The sequence below is a fragment of the Mizuhopecten yessoensis genome, unplaced genomic scaffold (genome assembly GCF_002113885.1).
Source record: "Mizuhopecten yessoensis strain PY_sf001 unplaced genomic scaffold, ASM211388v2 scaffold3229, whole genome shotgun sequence".
Classification (NCBI taxonomy): Eukaryota; Metazoa; Mollusca; class Bivalvia; order Pectinida; family Pectinidae; genus Mizuhopecten; species Mizuhopecten yessoensis.
This window is the reverse complement of record NW_018404940.1, coordinates 854658-874481: the sequence shown is the minus strand read 5'-3', so window position 1 is coordinate 874481 and position 19824 is coordinate 854658. Positions and strand designations below refer to the sequence as shown.

Below are 19824 nucleotides of genomic sequence, written 5' to 3'. Positions count from 1 at the left end.
TATCTCAAGTACTTGATGGATATTTCTGAAATTTCATATGTACTTACAGCACCTACCATGGAGTGCTATATCTTTACTTCATACCAATTATTTTAAACATATATTCAGGTGAGTGATACAGGCCCTTGGGCCTCTTGATTTTATCAAATGGCTCCATTGGTGGCCATATTGGATTTCTGATGGACCCGAAAAACAACAACACTTTGTCAGGACCATGAGTCGTTCATTCCTAATAGGTTTCAGTTAAATCGGCCCATTAGAACTTGTCTTTGAAGTTTGAAATATTTTTTTTCAAAATGACTGCATTGGCAGCCATATTGGATTTCTGAGCGACCCGAAAAATAACAACACTTAGTCAGGGAGATGTCAGTTACTTTCCAAGGAAATATAAATGAAATCCCTTCAACAGTTTTTCAACTTTCATTGAAAATGTAAAATTTACGAAGACAGATAGCAAAAGGTTACTAGACCTAAAGCTCAGGTGACCTTAAAAGTTCAGTAGGTTAGGGATTTATTCAATTAAGAGTCCTTGTGCAACACAGGTCTGTTAGAAAACACAAAGAAAAACACTACAATGTAAAAATGTTTATTTTATTACAATATATTTCATCTCAAGTAAGCGAACAAACAAGATAAAAAAAATAACAATTAACATCTATAATTAATATATAAAGGAAGGATTACAACAAATACACTTTAAAGAGGACGAGCATGTTTGAGGGATCAGAATGACAGGTGTCTGAGGCACCACAAGGACAGGTGTTTGTCTATGAGGCACCACAAGGACAGGTGTTTGTCTATGAGGCACCATAAGGACAGGAGTTCGTCTATGAGGCACCACAAGGACAGATGTTTGTCTGTGAGGCACCACAAGGACAGGTGTTTGTCTGTGAGGCACCACAAGGACAGATGTTTGTCTGTGAGGCACCACAAGGACAGGTGTTTGTCTATGAAGCACCACAAGGACATGTTTTTGTATATGAGGCACCACAAGGACAGGTGCCTATAAGGGACCAAAAAATAGGTATCTATATCTAGGGACCACAAGGACAGGTGCCTATGAGGACTCGGAAAGATACCGCTGGTTATCTTTATGAGGGACCACACGGACAGGTGTATATGAGGAACCAGAAAGATACCGTTGGTTATCTATATGAGGGACCACACGGACAGGTGTAGATGAGGAACCAGAAAGATACCGGTGGTTATTTATATGAGGGACCACAAGGACAGGTGTCTATGAGGAACCAGAAAGATACCGGTGGTTATCTATATGATGGACCACAAGGACAGGTGCCTATGAGGAACCAGAAAGATACTGGTGGTTATCTATATGAAGGACCACAAGGACAGGAGTCTATGAGGAACCAGAAAGCTACTGGTGGTTATCTATATGAAGGACCACAAGGACAGGAGTCTATGAGGAACCAGAGAGATACTGGTGGTTATTTATATGAAGGACCACAAGGACAGGTGCCTATGAGGGACCAGAAAGATACCGGTGGTTATCTATATGAGGGACCACAAGGACAGGTGTCTATGAGGACTAAGAAAGATACCGGTGGTTATCTATATGAGGGACCACAAGGACAGGTGTCTATGAGAAACCAGAAAGATACTGGTGGTTATCTATATGAGGGACCACAAGGACAGGTGCCTATGAGGAACCAGAAAGATACCGGTGGTTATCTATATGAAGGACCACAAGGACAGGTGTCTATGAGGAACCAGAGAGATACTGGTGGTTATCTATATGAAGGACCACAAGGACAGGTGTCTATAAGGAACCAGAAAGATACCGGTGGTTATCTTTATGAAGGACCACAAGGACAGGTGTCTATGAGAAACCAGAAAGATACTGGTGGTTATCTATATGAGGGACCACAAGGACAGGTGCCTATGAGGAACCAGAAAGATACCGGTGGTTATCTTTATGAGGGACCACAGGGACAGGTGTCTATGAGGAACCAGAAAGATACCGGTGGTTATCTATATGAGGGACCAAAAGAACAGGTGTTCATGACAGACCATGTCAGTTAATGTGTCAATATCATTTAATGAAACACACAATACATGTGTAAGCAAAAGACATCAGAATATTTAATTCTTGTTTCCTTGCATGATTATTAAAATATTAAAAATGCTTTTTTTTTGGACCTTATATTTTCCATTTACACAAATATTTAGGTCCAAATTAAACCTTTCTAATATTTTGTAGCATATCATGTACTTAAGAAGACAATAAGAGGAAACAGATTTTTTCAAGAGGAAACAGAATTTTTCAAAAGGTAGAAACTAGATAACAAGATAATCAAATTTCATTATATCATATTGTAGAACATTGACTCAGTTTAATCCCTTCTGATTAGCCATCAGTGAGCTGTCATTAAGGATGAGTATTAAAGGTAAACAAATACTGAACTTTGTTGTTAAGCATATTGCTGTTTATCTCGGCGTAAATGTCTTCAGTGAAGGTAAATGGTCTGACTTCCATTTTTTTAAAGTTTATCTTTAAGGTAAATCTAACAATGAGTACACTGCATATACATATGTATCTTATAATTTTAATTTCCCAAAATTGCTCAATAGTATCTTTTTTTTCGGGAATATTACAATGGAGATATAATTTAAACTAATTTTGTAATGTACAGCGGTATTGTTAATAATCTTCAAACTTATTGAGATTAATTCTGACAAAAGTGAAGCCAGCTCGTGCCTTTTAAAAATGTATAAAACAAATATCAAACAATATGTGAAAAACCCAGAAGGATTGTTATAGATCTTTATAAACACTTGAGGTGGTGTATACTTAAAACTTGGACAATGAAAAAAAACATCTTAACAAAATTATGCCACTGATTTTACATCAATTAACAGTTAATAACTTATATCAATTAACTTTACATAATTAACAACTCATCAGGATAGACTATACAACAAAAGAAATGTCCCATCACAATAGACTATAAAATAAAAGAAAGGTCCCATCAGGATACACTTATACAACAAAAGAAAGGTCCGGCAAATGGTTTACCTCACAGTCATGTATAAATAGATTAAATACCCCTTTACTTTCATACTTAGACACTAAAACATTACATGTATACATAAATGTTCAAGATACCCAGGGATTTATTTTGTGTCCTTAAACATGTATCGGACAAAGAGACAATACTTGAACTAATAACCACATTATTCCTTGTAACTGCCCTCTACCCTATTTTTTGTCCTTGTAAACGCCCTCTACTCTATTTTTGTCTGAGCATTCAATTCCTTCACCATAATTTACTGACTCCTATATATAGTTAGTATCTATTCTGGTTAAGTTTTACGATATAAAATGTTCTGCAATTATTTTTATATTTTGTCCTTGTAAACGCCCTCTACCCTATTTTTTGTCCTTGTAAACACCTTCTACCCTATTTTTGTCTGAGCATTCCATTCCTTCACCATAATTTACTGACTCCTATATATAGTTAGTATCTATTCTGGTTAAGTTTTACGACATAAAATGTTCTGCAATCATTTTATATTTTGTCCTTGTAAACGCCCTCTACCCTATTTTTTGTCCTTGTAAATGCCCTCTACCCTATGTTTTGTCCTTGTCATTGCCCTCTACCCTTTGTTTTGTCCTTGTCATTGCCCTCTACCCTATTTTTGTCTGAGCATTCCATTCCTTCACCATAATTTACTGACTCCTATATATAGTAAGTATCTATTCTGGTTAAGTTTTACAACATAAAATGTTCTGCAATTATTTTTATATTTTGTCCTTGTAAATACCCTCTACCCTATTTTTTGTCCTTGTAAACGCCCTCTACCCTATGTTTTGTCCTTGTCATTGCCCTCTACCCTATGTTTTGTCCTTGTAAACACCCTCTACCCTATTTTTTGTCTTTGTAAACACCTTCTACACTATTTTTTGTCCTTGTAAATGCCCTCTACCCTATTTTTTGTCCTTGTAAACACCCTCTACCCTATTTTTTGTCCTTGTCATTGCCCTCTTCCCTCTTTTTGTCTGAGCATTCCATTCCTTCACCTATTCTGGTTAAGTTTTACGACATAAAATGTTCTGCAATTATTTTTATATTTTGTAATTGTTCATTTCCTAGATAGCTTATTATATAATTAGGGCAAATAAGATACATATACATAAACATAAAAACATTACATGTATACATAAATGTACAAGCTACCCAGGGATTTTATTTTGTGTCCTTAAACATGTATCGGACAAAGAGACTTACTTTTTACATACCAGGACTCCGTTTCATCTATGGTAACAATACTTGAACTAATAACCACATTATTCCTTGTAACGTACAAATAAGATACATATAAATGTATACCACTGAGCAGCACACCCCAGTTGTATGTTTATCCAAAACAAAACCATATTGGAAAAAAAGCAATCCTGTATTGGGATGATAACTGAAAACCAGAAAAATTGCCAATTAAACTTAACTTAGCCAGGCACTGTACCCAGGTACTGGGTAAGTTAAGTCTTAAAAGTTTTTTTGTTTTTTTTTAGGTATGATTAAATCAACCAACAATAAATCATGAAGGCAGCAAAATTGCATAATTAGTGGATTAAATCCAACAGTAATATTAGAACATGCCAAAAGATCATTTATATAGTAATTACTAAATATATGAATTCTAATATATAGGTTATACCTTTATAATTAAAAGCAAAATATTTCCAATTCAACCCAAACTGTCCTATTATAATCGATCATCTGTCATTTGACATATTTTTGATCTATTCTCATCACTTCTGTTATCTTAGTCCATATAGTTCAAACAATTAGCCCTTTTACTAACAGTTACGTCTTAAACCAATGGACCTTTATAATTATATTCTAGCCCGTTAACAAGTTATTTTTCTATGAGTTAACCTTCAGCTGGTCTTTTACTCTTATTCTCGGGATAAGATGAGATACCATCTTGTCAAGATCATGAAGGGAATTTCAACAGATTGACATTATGGATGTATTGTTAATACGTTTTTTTTTATTTCTAAACATTTTCTTCAGGTTGTTAAGTATGGATTATGAGAAGTATTGAAACGTCACATAGAAAATGTTATTGGTTCTGTAAAAAGAACTTCTTGTAATAACGTTTTTTTTTTTATTATATTTGAAAAATAGCTAACAAGGCGTAGGGGACCCCATTGGAAATAAGCTTTATATGGCTTTGATTGGCTATCCCTGGGTAAGGAAAAATACGTAAATTACAGACATCCATTTTGTAAATTACCTACTTACATTGTATATGAAATTGTTTTTTGTTGTGTATGCCTTTTCTTGAATAAATATTATAATTATCATTATTGCAAATTTTACAAACACCCTGTAATGCATAGCGATAACACGATGTGTTCTTAATCAGGAGCGTAGTTTTACTACATGTATACATACCGAACCTTGTTTTACATAAACATATAATTCTTTAAAACAACAACATGATAAAAGATATTCAAACTCATAAATGGAAAGAATTAAAATCAACTAAAATCAACAACTCAAGATATCACAGAAATCATAAAATCGGTACAGCATATTGAACACTATCAAAACATTATGAATACGGTACCACGTGCACACTATCAGAGAGAGAAATGCTTCTTACATTGGGTGTTGTTTGTAATCCATATAAACACTAACCAGGTAAGCATGTGCAGATAATGTGCTAGTATATGAAACAAGTCATGATCTATAACATAGGGTTGATTATGTAGTCAATTGGTGATACCAATTCATTTAAATTACAACTTCAACCATCCCTTAACATCAATTCAAGTACTGGTAAATATTTTAATAATTTAGAAAAAAAGTGTCAAAGTAATAAACCATATCTTTTATCTTTTTCATTTTAACAAATAAATGAGTAATGTAAGTGTAAATTTATAGTAAGTAAAGTGTTTGACTATACCTTTGAATGTGAGCAGCAACTGAGGGCTTTTTTAAACCTCATAGGTCTAGAATAAAAAAAATACTTACAATTTATTTCTTGTGACTTTTTGAGGTAGGAAACAGAAAATGGGCACTAAAACTTTTAAATATGTGCCAATAGCACTATAATAGTACATGTATATAACACTAGCTTATCCTTATACGTGAATGAATACCTTATTCCGTCTTTGCGTATTGCAGAGTTATCTGCTCTTGTGAGCAGGTATTGATTGTTACGGCATTTGTTTGTGAGAGTAATTACGTCATCAATTTTTGAGAAAACGACGTAATTTTCTCACACAAACCAATGACGTAACAATCAATACCTGCTCACAAGAGAAGATAACTCTGCAATACGCAACGACGGAATATAAGATTTATGTTTCTATTCTATTCTAGATATCAGAATTGGTATCAATAAAATATATTTTTGCTTGAAAAAATACTGTATAAAGTAGTGAGTAGTTGAACTTTGGTAATATTGCACGTCCTGATGATATACACATTGATACATACAAAAAGCAATCTGAAAAAGTTTCTCATAAAGGCAACCCAACTGTAGTAAGAATATATGAGGGTTGAACATAGAAATATAAAACATTTCAAAAGTTTTACAAGGGACAAAATATTGCAAAATATATCATTTGAACAATGTGGCATCACTTATTTTGTAGCAATCTATTTTATTGACAGCATTGATCATGTTGGTTTTTCTAAAACAGTTATTCATTACTTCTGTTGTCCGTTCTGCAAAGTTTGAAATATAAAAATAAAAAAATATGCTGAGATAACATGTATTTTTAAAAATACAAACATATAAAACTTCACCCATATCAAGGTTATATGGATATACTTCACAGGAAAACTAACCAAACAGAATAATAATTTACAATATAAATCAACATTTCACAAATAGGAATAAATTAATGTATGGCACTGCCAAATCTCTGGCAAGTAAAACACATGTCTTGTATATTGTGAAGGAGTCTTTGCATTGACATAATATCCATTATTCTTTAAAGCAATAAAAACAATGTGACTAGCATAGGTATATTCCACACGTCCACCATGTGGTCAAGGTCAATTGACCCTTTAACTTTACTGATGACCACTAATATCTAAAGCTGTGTTAGCAGGAGTAAAATTTGATGTTATCATACTATGATGTAAATATAGACACTGTACAAACTAAATCTGTTGGGGTGTTTATACGTTATCTTGCACACAAGCTTTTTTTTACTTAAAAAGTGGTCAAGTGTGCATGACCTTTGACCCTTTAACACTGACTGATGACCACCAATATCTAAGCAGGTGAACATTTTGTTTGTTTGTTTGTGTTTTACGTCCTATTGACAGCTATGGTCATTTAAGGACGTGCCAGGTTTTGGTGGTGGAGGAAAGCCGGAGTTACCAGAGAAAAACCACTGATCTACGGCCAGTATCTGGCGACTGCCCCACATAGGCGTTGAACCCGCAACCCAGTGGTGGAGGGCTAGTGGTAGCAGAATGTCACTATGTCAGACGCCTTAACCACTTGGCCCCCACAGCCCCTAGCAGGTGTAAAACTTGCTGACTAAATCTGTGGAGGGGTTCATGAGATATCTTATACACAAGCTCTTTACTACGGACGGACTCATGCAATAACTATATACCCTTTTCTACTAAGTAGGGGGCAAAATTACCATTTATTGGGATTTAAAACAAAAAATGAGCTAACAAGGTAAATTTTACAGCTTCTAAACACTGTTAAGGATTTATCAATAAAGGGGCCAGGTGACCTAAAAAAAGATATGATTGTACTTGTAGAGTGTATACATATACCATCAGATCAGGCAGGAAATGTTCATCCTTTAAGTGAAAGTACTGTGCGTAGTGAGCTGTGTGCGATGTATATTTACGAACCTGATGATTTTATCCTCGAGAAAGAGAGATGAATTTAAACTGCTGTTATCTTTTCCATGTATATAGCATCCACAAAACGTGTGAATAGTCATGTATCAGTGTACCTCTCCGACACAAGAACACCTTCACTTATGAACTTCAATCATATCTATTACAGTTACTAAAGGGTTCATGTACATTTGTAGACTTGAAAAGCTCCCTTTACCTTTCCATTTATTTATGTTCTACACTTCTGAATTAATTAAGTCAAAGCCATTGTAAAAAGGTCCAATGAAATAAAACATTTTTTCTCTCTCTAAATTTAGGTCAATTCGTAATCCCAATACTTTATGTAACATAGGAGTAGCCATTTAATGTAGTACATGTAGTAACAACAGTATACAATATACTAGTTTTATGCATGTATAACTTATGATAAAGGAACTTGAGAAAATCTAGGATGTGCTTTAATTAAATTCCATTCATATTCTATTAATCATATTACATGTACATACATCATGTACTGTCGCTAACCAATCATAGTTCGCCTTTTCTCTTTGTACTTTTCATATACCCTTATATATTCATTTATGTATTTTGGTGTTAATTCCACTGCACAAATTACTTTGTCTACTGTGTGATGTCCAATCCATGTTTTATTTATGATATTTTACAGAATCCATATTTTAAGAGATTCCATAAATCCACTGCATGTTGATATTTAGGTACTTTATACCTGACAGCTATCACAGTTACAGTTGTGTGTAGCAGTTGATGGCTTTTCCTCTATACTTGAGGTGGATTTTTCCGGATGGACACTGTCTTCAATATTAATTGGCTGATGATCTGGAGTGTTGAAGTCAATATCACTTTGTCTTTTTTTACAATTTTCTTGTTGACAACACAAGCACTTTTTCTTTTTCCAGAAACAGCCCAAAATTCCACAAAGTATTTGTCTTGTCATGTGGTAAGTGACAAGTAATGTGAAGGAAATGGCCAGCATGATCGGCACAACAATGAGGCCAACAATGGCCTCACGACTCAAAACCATCACACAGGTTCTATAGTACAGTAGTCCCAGACAGCTGTCATATAAAACAAATATGGAAGTAAGTCATCAGGTGGGACATGGCTCAACTTTTGTGAGTCATCTTCTTCAAAAAGTAGTTATCTGGAATAGAGACAATTGCACCATTATTTAAACTGTTACCAATTATATTTTCATGTTTCAACACTGGCTTTCAAAAGTCGAAGATGGAAATTGTTTAAACAAGCCAAGGACAAAATTCTGCCTATCAGCAGACTGACTTTATAACAGTGAATATTGGTATTCGGAATATGATTCATCAGTTTGGTATGAATAACAAAGTTGTGAGTGATTATATACACAAATATGTATGACTATACCGTATTGAAAAAAATATCTAGGAGAATGTTACTTTGGACTAAACAATATGTGCTCCATTGAGATTGAGCTCGAATGTGTTCCTGCCATTTTTATCTCAGTGTAAAAACACTTTCTCCTAGTAGATGTGACTTAGAATATTTATTTGAAATTGCAGTTTTTATAGAGGTTGAAATTTCAAAAAGGAAGGGGTGGGCCCTGTGGGGGTTATGAAATATTCGGGTGTTGGTTAGCTGGTGTAAAGCGCGAGGTTGGACAATAAATGTGTTAAACCATCTTGCATCAAATCTTGTATTTTGGACTCAAATCTTTCTCCTACGAGGCCGCCCGGGTGTGGAACAGTCTCCTCAATCAACTCAGAAAAGTATACAGGTACAATGAATTTAGGAGACTGGTCCAGACCTGGGATGGTCCCATTTGCTTTTGTAATGTCTGTCGCAGTGTGTAGTAAATGTACATGTGGCGAGTCCGCTTTGCTTCATGTTTAATTATGTGTGTGTTTTATGCTGCTTCTTCGGATTTGTGTGAATTGTTTGCTCTTATTATTATTTTATTCATTTAATTTATTTTATTACTATGTTCCGTTTGTTTTACATGTTGTAAATGTGTTTTATATATATAGTGCTGACAGTGGAAATTGTAGCTCATAATGTCTATTTTTATGTGTATGTGCTTTGCTTCAATGTTTTATGCTAATATGTATTTTATGGTAAAATTATTGTTCTGCTATATGTATGCATGTATATATATATAGCTTATAACTTTGCATGGAGACTTATGTCTTAACATTTTCTGTTAATGTTTCATAATGTTTTATATATGTAATTTCTTGAACTGATGCTTTTACTTATGTTTGTCGGAATAATAGCTTTTAATAGCCAATGTTAAATGTTTTTAAATATCCGACGTTAAATAAAGTTTAATGTATTGTAATGTATAATGAAATAAAAGATATTGTCTATTTTTTGTCATGAAATGTGAAAAAATAAGTTATAACTGTCAAGTATAATTATTTATACGATGTGTTGATATGAACAGTCAACAACTGTTATATATATATTCCTTTACATTCAGTCAAATACATAGAATAACATAGCACTTGATAACATTTCTAGACACCCCCGCAGAACTAGAATAATCGGCCGACACAGCAGCTGTAGAAACAGTAGTGGAGCGGAACGGCAGCCTGTCAGAGCATTCGGTAGGTAGGCCATCAACAGTAACGTCAACTATTCTGACAAGCATCCCTGTATTTTAAAATATGTAAGATGAAGCATGTAAATCTCGGCTTACCTCGAGGGTATGACTGGAATGAGAAACAATGAAACATTTCCGTGACGAAACATATATACGCGCCTTTGTTAATGGACGAACGAATAGACACAGCAACACGACGCCAGCATCAGGACCAATTTTGTTTTGAATAAATTACTTGCCGCTTACGTTCTGACAAATCAAAGTCGTCGTCTCGTAAACGTTTGCATTTAAAGGAGACAAGTCGTGCTCATTCTTGTTTACCTTCACGATTTTTGACAGTCACCTCAACGGTAAGATTAAACCCAGGGGTTGGGTTGATAATAATAGCACTAATTTGTTGATGGAGTATATATGATTTGCGTATATGCATGCAAATGTGTGTGACTTTAAAATATGATGTACAACAAACTAAAAAGTCATTTCGTCCGAATATTTTTCAGTAAAGTTTGAGGATAACTATGAAATTTTATCTGTGCTGCTTTCGTTAATCACGATCCAAACGGTTTGACAAGAGTTGTTCGTTTATGAAATAAGGTCGGACCTAATAAACTGATGTTCTTTTCACTGCCTTTCAGATGAGCTTTTGCATTTGCAGATCCCCCAAGATGCAAACCCGAAAATGTAGGTCCACCAAGATGCAACACGAACAGGCCCCACTTGACATTTGCTATTAGTGAATTATAATTTAATATTTGATATCCGAATGCATCATATGTATTCCGAAATTTGGCAATTGCTTAAATTCATATTGCAATTAGCAATTATTCAGTAAATTAGCAAATAACATTACAAGAATATAATCATATAACATGTGTACTAACAGGAAAGAGAGAAGTGATCTGCTTCCTCTGAGGATGGAATGTCAACGTACTATTCCGAGCTTCCCAGTCCTCCCTTCTACTGGCTGAGCTATAGAGGGAATTTCCTTCTAGTGTGAAGCAAGAAAGCAAATGTAATCCTATGTGCAATTAAAACTTGCCACACTACGTACTCCCCCCTTAAATAAATAAATGCGGTCACCCTAGCTAAAACACCACAACAACCCAGGTTCTAACTACCTAGCTGTAACCATAGGGAGGGCCACTCATAAACACCATATGTATTCAGAAAAGAGAATAGTGTGCTTTCACTGGGGATCAAACCATAGCTTTCCAGTCTTCAGCTTTACTGATTGTGCTAGGGAATTTCCCTCTAGCACAAATCTAGAAAGTGATCTAAATCATATGTACAATTAAATTTGCAACACATGGTAATAAGCAAAATGGTAATAAGCTTATTGCTTGTGACAATTAGCGAAAGACAATGAAAAATTGAGCAATTGAAGTGCATGTGACTGTCTGCAGTAAGCATTAAGCAAAAGTCAAGCAATTTGCAAATATAGCAAAAATGAAATAAGTAATTGGCAATTATATTAGCATGTAGGAGCATGCACAGGTACTAGCCTTGTCTGTCAAAACATCTACAATGTAAAGTTTATTTATATATCTTTGATCCCTCTGTTCTGTCCATGGTACTAACTGATAGGTACATGAAAAAATAGCAAAGTTTGATAACCTTTGTTTATATTTTGGGGTATTTTGGCCTGAACCTCCATGGAGAATACAGTTGTATATGTAATGTTTTGTGGTACCACTCTTTTACTTTGTACTGTTGGGATATATATTGAATTTGTAAAAAATTTACAATATTATCATTTCAGGATTAGTGAGTGTTAATTATACACTTTTTTCTCATGATGAATTTTGCAAGACCAACACCATCAAAGTCACCAACACCTGCCAAAAGTGTTCGTCCACTTGGGATGCCAGTTCGGGGACCACCAAAAGTCTCTCCCTCTATGTTATATTCGTACTCCGACACATTTGATGACTCCCTGTCTCCAAAGGTTGTTCAATACTCGGATACATTTGAGGAATCTGCTCCAACAAAGACAAGACTTTATTCTAACACGTTTGAGAGTGAGGAGGCAGCTTATTCATACAGTGATACATTTGTGGAGGGCACACTAGCAACAGAACAAGTTGATACTCGCTTATCAGAAGATTCCTATTCACAAACTCTTCAACATGACACCAAACCATATTCCTACACAGACACATTTGACTCGAGTAGCAGCCCTCTACGTGGGTCGGCTACCTACACAGGAACGCACACTGACAAAGCCAGTTGGCAGTCAGATGATGGATACACCCGCTACGAGTCAACCGACTCAGAAATACAACATAGTGAGGATACTTATAGTGAACCCACATTCACTAGACGAGCAGAATCAGATGAGGATACTTATAGTGAACCCACCTTCACTAGACGAGCAGAATCAGATGAGGATACTTATTCAGAAAGGTATATATTGTTTTCTTTTTACTGAGACTGAAAAATCACACTAGGGGGTTGGACAAAAATCAGCCCTTTTTAGTTGAAAATCCAGTGCAATTCAGATGATTGCCACAGTGTATACTTGTAGTAGTCACTGCTGAATAGCTCATAAATTAATTCCAAGGGAGTGTGGACAACACATGTTCAGCAGAATCTTACTTAAAGATGAAGCTATTCCAGCCTGTGTTTACATGAGATTGAAAAGACCAATTAAAATACACTTTTCATGAACCATTACTTTTCTTCATTTCCAATAATTCTTGTTTTGGATTATGTTGTTATTATAAGAAACAAAGGATCCTCACAACTAATCTTCTTTGTTTCTATTGTCTGAAGTCTTCACAGAGCCATTAATATAATACATGTAATAAAACTGATAAATAAGAATGGATTAAATTGAGGGAGATTTATACTTGGTCCACAGACAGTCCAGTGACCCTGATGATGACGTGACCTTGGGAAGCGACAGCTATGACTACAGCTATACATTTGAGGAAGCTGACACCACAAAGACAGAGGACCCAGAAAAAGTATTTTCTATTACTCTCCTCATTACTCAACACCTAAAATATGTCCTTGTCTATTCCAGCTCCTGATGAACTTATAAAATTGATGCAATAACTAGTATTATTGTAAGCCCATACAATCTTAAAGGAACATCAATATGTTATGGTATGATTTGGTGAGCATCAGTCTATCCATGCACACTTCGGTTTGTGAAAGATGATTTTCTGAAATATTTATTTCGATGAAAATTTGTAACATATTACCTGGTAACAATATACAAAGATTGAAGTGAAGTCCAAAGTTGAGTCAAATATGCACATACAATAAACATAGCGCATCTTCATTATTTGTGATTTCCACACAGTAATTTACTAAAATATGACAAAATTTTGATAACATCTGGTCGATATTAATGCTATCCAATGAAAAAGCTTAGTTCAAATTTGTGTGAGATCTACCTTTTATTAAGAATCATTTAAGAATTTCTTTGGTTTTGAAAAAGGGACAATACAGTTACTTCTTATATGGTAAGGAAAATGAGCAAAGGGAGACAATTCTTATGCAGGGTAATATTGTTAAATGTATGTAATAAAGGCCATATATGGCATACATATTTCTACAGTTAATGCTGGAAAGTACAATATGATGTCTCCTTTCATCACATCACAGAAATATTAAAACTTTTTTTGAGAAATATAGTGTAATTGTAATTTTCTTTTGCATTCACTATTTTCATAAATCATGTATTCTTAACCATTATATGGCAAGCTTCTAACATTTTGAGGATCAAAAGGTGTTTACGGAGGTTATATACATACTCTGTATGGAGGTTAACGTAAAGTCTGGCAAGATGATGATTATGTCACTTTAGCGTGGGATAGGTGTATATAATCAGTGCTGTGCTGCCCCTATTTATATTCTATGATAAGCAATACAACGTAAAGAATTTTAATTTTAGTGACACATTGAACATTGTTTTTTAGCTAAGAAAGGAGGCTGAGCTCTTCAAACTCGCAGAAGAATCAAAGACAGATTTTGCAGCAGACATGATGTCTCGGTTAAGACAAAAACGTATCAGACAGACAGACTTGTCAACCTTACTAACACAGGGAAAACAAGACAAAGGTATTTGACTATTTCAGGCTTGTCAAGATGAGTTACTTGGTATGGGTGTACATTGTACTTATAATCACTTTCTAAAGCATCATTAATTGTTCTGATCTTTGCTTCACTGAAAGTGCAAAATCATTTATATTTTAATATTGTGACATCCAGATATATCAATACACATATTTGCAAGTAATATCTAAAGGAGGCTGATGATTCTTATACATTAGAGTTATATTGGTTGATTACTGTAGTGATTGATAATCAACCATAATTTGATACCCATAATCATTTAAACCGTAATACTTCAAAAGTGAAAAAAAAAACTGGTGTAATTTTAACATTGTAACTGGGTAATGCTGCTACAATAAATATATCATTGTGTGTCAGTTTGTTCATTTCTGCCTTTTTTTACGTTGATTGACTATGTTAAATTTATAGCGAAGATTTCCACTTCACAGTATATGTATTACAATGTAAAAATGCAGGTCTCTGCATCTGTACTAAACAGCGTCTAAAATTCCCTGTATACACTATCAGTGTAGGATATATACACTAATAGCACCAGCCACTCAGTCATTGTCAATGGCCATCTGTCTCATGTACTAGTGTCTAAATTTTGATATTAAATTCACAGAAAAAGAAATGGATTGGTACACTTCTAGATATCTCAAAAAGAAACTACGCTTGCTGAAACACAAAAAGTCACCGACGGGTAAGTTATATAAAGATATCAGAAAGAAGATACACTTGCTGAAATCGCAGTAGTACATTATCAGATGAAATTTTAAATTACGATTCTTTATACCTAACAAAACATACCCTTGTTCTACTTCTTTTATCACAGTTTTTATTTCCCTTCTCTTGCTGAACGTTTATATCCTAAAATTTGAAGGTTTTAACAGGTTTCATAGAAACACAATTTATTAAGAAAATCTCACCTTGATGTCTATGATTATTGATAATACACTATATCTACCTGTAGACAACTGGGTCTTGATTATTTTCATTGTCATTGGAGACACATTAGTCTAGTGGTAGGACGCCAGGCTCATGACCGAAGGGTTGCAGGTTCGAGTCACGGAACGGCACTGTGGTGTATCTGTGAGCAAGATACGTTTCTCCGCTTGTTCCAGTCCACTCAGCTGTAAATGAGTATGTGGTTGGGCAGTGCTAGAATTGTTGAATGCTAGCTTTGAGCGCCGAAATGGCAGCACTGGCTGTATGCTCCCCAGGGAGTTGAGAAAGATATTGGCTGGTTGCAAAGGACCTATAACCATGGATGATAATTTGTGAACGGCTTTGAGACGACCTACAAACTAGGATGTGATAAAGCGGTATATAAGAATCTCGAAATATTGTTATTATTATTATTGTCATTATAAATTTTAAGTTGTGTGGCCCTAGTGTCACATCCTGGTTGATAAGTTTGTTAACTTATGGATAAGTAATTACATATGTATTCTCATGATGGAATCTTTTTTCCAAAATATGTTCAGCTATGAAAAGTGTGGGAAAGCCTCCCCATAAATCATCCGGGTCCAAGACACCGACAGTGAAGGAGGAAGGACACCTGATACAGGACTACGGCATTGATCCGTCACTGTTGGACAGACTAAAACTAAAGAACTTCATAAAGAGAATGGAAACGGTAAGGTTCTGAAGTATTACTTCACATAACTTTGAGAGGTAGCTGTGATGAAGGTTCGGTGTGTGTATATTTTTTCATCACTCTTTACCACAACACCATTTTTCAGGATCTTTGTTTTTCCTAAAGACCAGCGACCTTCTTAAATGAAAAAAAACTACCAGTATCCCGCCTTGGGCCTCAAATGATAATGACCTCTTCACTTCTAAAGCTACATTTGAATGCTTCTTCGTAAACATGTAGTCCGTCCTGACATAGATTACAACATATTTTACAGTGTAGATTATATTTTATCTACAACATCAAATATCTAACAACATAAACAAAATATACATATAACGACAAAACAGAACATGTATGATGCAAATTGTCAATTTCAAGCAGTTAACGTGCGGATGAATACATCGCAGTGTAAAAATTCCTCGAAATGTCACATAAAGGTACAAGACAGAGCGAACGAGATAGACAAATCTAGCATGGAGTATGACGTGGGATATCTCTGTCTGAGGTGCGAGAAATATATATCCAGACTAATATCTGCTTTTGGAGAGAGCTGTCTAAAAACTATTGCTAAAATAATGCTGGAATATGTGAATGCCACACTGAAAACATAATACTCACTTCGGCTGCATTAAAGCTGGCATCTGTGTCCTCCTGTACAGACTATATTATCCCCCTCCGATTTTCAGCTTACCTGATACCAGGTTATCCAGGTGCTGTCTTTTCATCGATTTTTCCTTTAACTCATTCACCCCTGAAATTTCATAATGACCGTTCATATTCCAACCTTTGAATTGGAAGAGTTTAAATGTGTCTCCAGGGGTAAATGAGTTAAAGATCTCAGATTTTCTGAGATTATTTTTTTGAAGTTCCAACAAGCCAATTACAACTAAAATGCATTTGAATAATCTTGTGGTGGTCCCTAAAAAGTCATGCATTTTTTTGGTTGTTTTGAAATTCAAGATGGCAACCATGTCTCTAACTGTTGGAATTAATTCTGTTTACTTTCAAGGTCCTCCTGACCATTGCTAACAAAAGTTAGTGTGAATCATCCTCAAGGTCATAAAAAGATGTTATTAAAATCAGTTCATTCTCTGATTGATTTAGAATATTTCTACTCAAGTTTCGCCAGGTTGTTTTTAACCACTGGGTACAAATATTCAATCATGGCCCTTACCAACTTTTCTTTGTGTAATATTAAAATAATTAATTATAAATATAAATTCATTAATATAAATAAATAAATATAATATAAAAATTATCTCCTGATCTTGTTTTCAGGCAGCTCAGGAAGAAATACACGACCCGAGGCGATGCAAGGATTGCAGGTAATCAAAAGTTACTGTTTATGTATTAAGTATGGAAACGACTAGGCGGAGTCAGTTTAGTACAAACTTTACTCAACTCTCACTGATAATTGACTCAGCGATTTCCATAAAAAAAGTCACGGAAATTGCTGAGGGAGTTGGTCTGCATATCTGGAAACTGTCTTGGAAGTTTGTCTTTGGAGGTACATGTATAACAGTTTTCACGCTAACTCTGACAGATGGCCTAACTCCCTTGACAGCAAAGCCTAGATAGTCAAAATCAGGAACTCCAGGAATCTAAAATCTCTGGAATTACATGGAGATACATCACTTCATGTAGATACAATACGTGGGGATTCAGGGCCCCAAGGTCAGAGCCAAGGGCACTGTAACAAAAAGCAAAACTGAAGATGAGGAAGGGATATACATGTATTGTCAAAACTACATTGTATTACCCTTTCTGACCTACCTGTATTCATTTTGTTGGTAAATAGTATTTGGTGGTTATCCATTAACCATGCTCTTCCATTAAATGGGCAACGTGTGTCTGGTCTTGCATGTACATATTTGTATTAGCTTTGTTGAGAAAAAAGTAAATGTATGTATGTACATTCCTATTTTTTTTGCATTCATACACATTAAACTGGCACAAAATGACCAATGGCTGCAGCCCCTGGAAATTATGACATCAGCTTTATTTTTAAATGAAAGATGTTCCACAGAACAGCCTTAATAATGCATTAGATTATCTATACTGAAGTAGCTTATTGCTGATCGTGGCAAAAGCATAAAATAAACATGAATGTAGTTTTGTTAATATGTAATGAATACATCAATAATCTTTTCTCACTTTTCTAGAGCTCATCAGCTGAATATTGATGCTGCTGCAGCCCAGAGAAACTTTGTGCGGGAGAAGACACGTTACATTAGACAGGAGATAATTGAGGACAGAATCCAGTCACATTTGATACAAATGGTGAGTACATATACAAATAAATGTACATGGATATTGTGGGAATTCTAAGTCTTCCAACTTTGTCTCGGTCATAACTCTTACAATCCAGATTGTAATGGTCTGTTTGTTTGTTTTTCAGGGTTCTATATCTTTGATTGGAGAACTGGCAAGATCTCTACCTAATCCATTACAAGATCCTGAAGATGTCATGGAGAAAATGAATAAGGGCCTCATGTTATCAAAGTCCATTTCAAAAACAAGACAATATGGTGTGTTCAGTTGATATTTGAATCAAATTGTTCCTTCTTATTCACATCATGTCTTGATGATAGAAACAAAGATATTGTTATGTTATTCAAAATAAAAATATTTAAAACAAAATATTGTGAATACTTGTATATACCAGGTATGTGATGTTGACCTTGATATCAGAACTGCAGCTTCATTAATAGTAAATATTAAAAAAAAACTACAGCCATTAAATTATATTTTATCAGTACACAGTTTATATTTGAAACAAGAGTGCTAGTTGGCCTTTACACTCACAGGACTTTTATGGACTGCTTTGATATCATACAAGACATATAACACAAATACTATGGCAATATTGTTCAAATGTACTATCAACTGGATTTGATTACTAAAAGGCCATCTGTTTTAGCAAATTTTGGACCACTCCATGCCAGCAGGCCACTGGTCAGATATCACAACACGGGGGTATTTTGGTTCTTCCGTAGAATCCTTTTGAATGTGTTAGCGAATTAGACCCATGACTTTGAAGATAAGTTACTCCGGTAGCATCATATTTTTTCACAAAATGTGTCTTTTCCTGCAAGCTGTTGGACATATATCATCACTAAGGCTTTTGGGTTCTATATAAAAATACAAGAAGCCCAATGGGCCTGCATCGCTCACCTGCTATTAATCTCACACTTGTAATCTTAAAAGTGGACTAAAATACAGCTACAGGCAGAATATCAGTGTTTGATTCATCAGAACCAAAACATATGACCTTGAATACCGAATAAGGACATAAAGTTGAAAGTGGGTCAATGTCATTCATTTGAACAAACTTGGTAGTCCTTCATCCCAGCATGCTACAGGCCCAATATCAGTACCCTGGGCTTTTGGTTATTGAGGAGTGGTTTGAAGATTTTATGACATTTGACCCCTGTGACCTTGAAAGTGGGTCAAGGTCATTCATTTGAACAAACTTGGTAGCCCTTCATCCCAGCATGCTACAGGCCTAATATCAGTACCCTGGGCCTTTTGGTTATTGAGAAGAAGTTATTTGAAGATTTTAAGACATATGACCCCTGTCACCTTGAGAGTTGGTCAAGGTCATTCATTTGAACAAACTTGGTAGCCCTTCATCCCAGCATGATCCAGGCCCAATATCAGTACCTGTTTCTTTTGGTTAATGAGAA

General features: G+C 35.0%; 2 protein-coding genes across 5 annotated transcripts; both read left to right on the top strand.

The window, feature by feature from the left end:
• The first annotated feature begins 1179 nt into the window (after positions 1–1179).
• On the top strand, positions 1180–2040 carry LOC110447107 (translation initiation factor IF-2-like). The gene has a single exon (XM_021492559.1). The coding sequence runs from the start codon at positions 1180–1182 to the stop codon at positions 2038–2040; it is 861 nt and encodes a 286-aa protein (XP_021348234.1).
• An 8342-nt stretch (positions 2041–10382) lies between these two features.
• Positions 10383–18772, top strand: LOC110447136. Of its 4 annotated transcripts, XM_021492608.1 has the most exons (10): positions 10695–10787; positions 11073–11118; positions 12197–12840; positions 13298–13403; positions 14364–14505; positions 15125–15202; positions 15987–16138; positions 17417–17463; positions 18301–18418; positions 18537–18772. In XM_021492608.1, the coding sequence occupies exons 3-10, from the start codon at positions 12230–12232 to the stop codon at positions 18678–18680; spliced, it is 1398 nt and encodes a 465-aa protein (XP_021348283.1). In that variant the 5' UTR covers positions 10695–10787; positions 11073–11118; positions 12197–12229; the 3' UTR covers positions 18681–18772. The 4 variants fall into 4 exon arrangements, with proteins under 4 accessions (XP_021348285.1, XP_021348283.1, XP_021348284.1 ...); XM_021492610.1 differs by lacking the exons at positions 10695–10787; positions 11073–11118 and adding an exon at positions 10383–10441; XM_021492609.1 differs by lacking the exon at positions 11073–11118 and having other exon boundaries at positions 10703–10787.
• Positions 18773–19824: the final 1052 nt, after the last annotated feature.

Coding starts and splice junctions, on each gene's coding strand:
- LOC110447107 (XM_021492559.1), top strand. CDS start 1,180: ATGAGGAACCAGAAAGATACCGGTGGTTATTTATATGAGGGACCACAA.
- LOC110447136 (XM_021492610.1), top strand. CDS start 12,230: ATGATGAATTTTGCAAGACCAACACCATCAAAGTCACCAACACCTGCC. Junction 14,506..15,124: donor ACAGGGAAAACAAGACAAAG/GTATTTGACTAT, acceptor TTAAATTCACAG/AAAAAGAAATGGATTGGTAC. Junction 16,139..17,416: donor TCATAAAGAGAATGGAAACG/GTAAGGTTCTGA, acceptor TCTTGTTTTCAG/GCAGCTCAGGAAGAAATACA.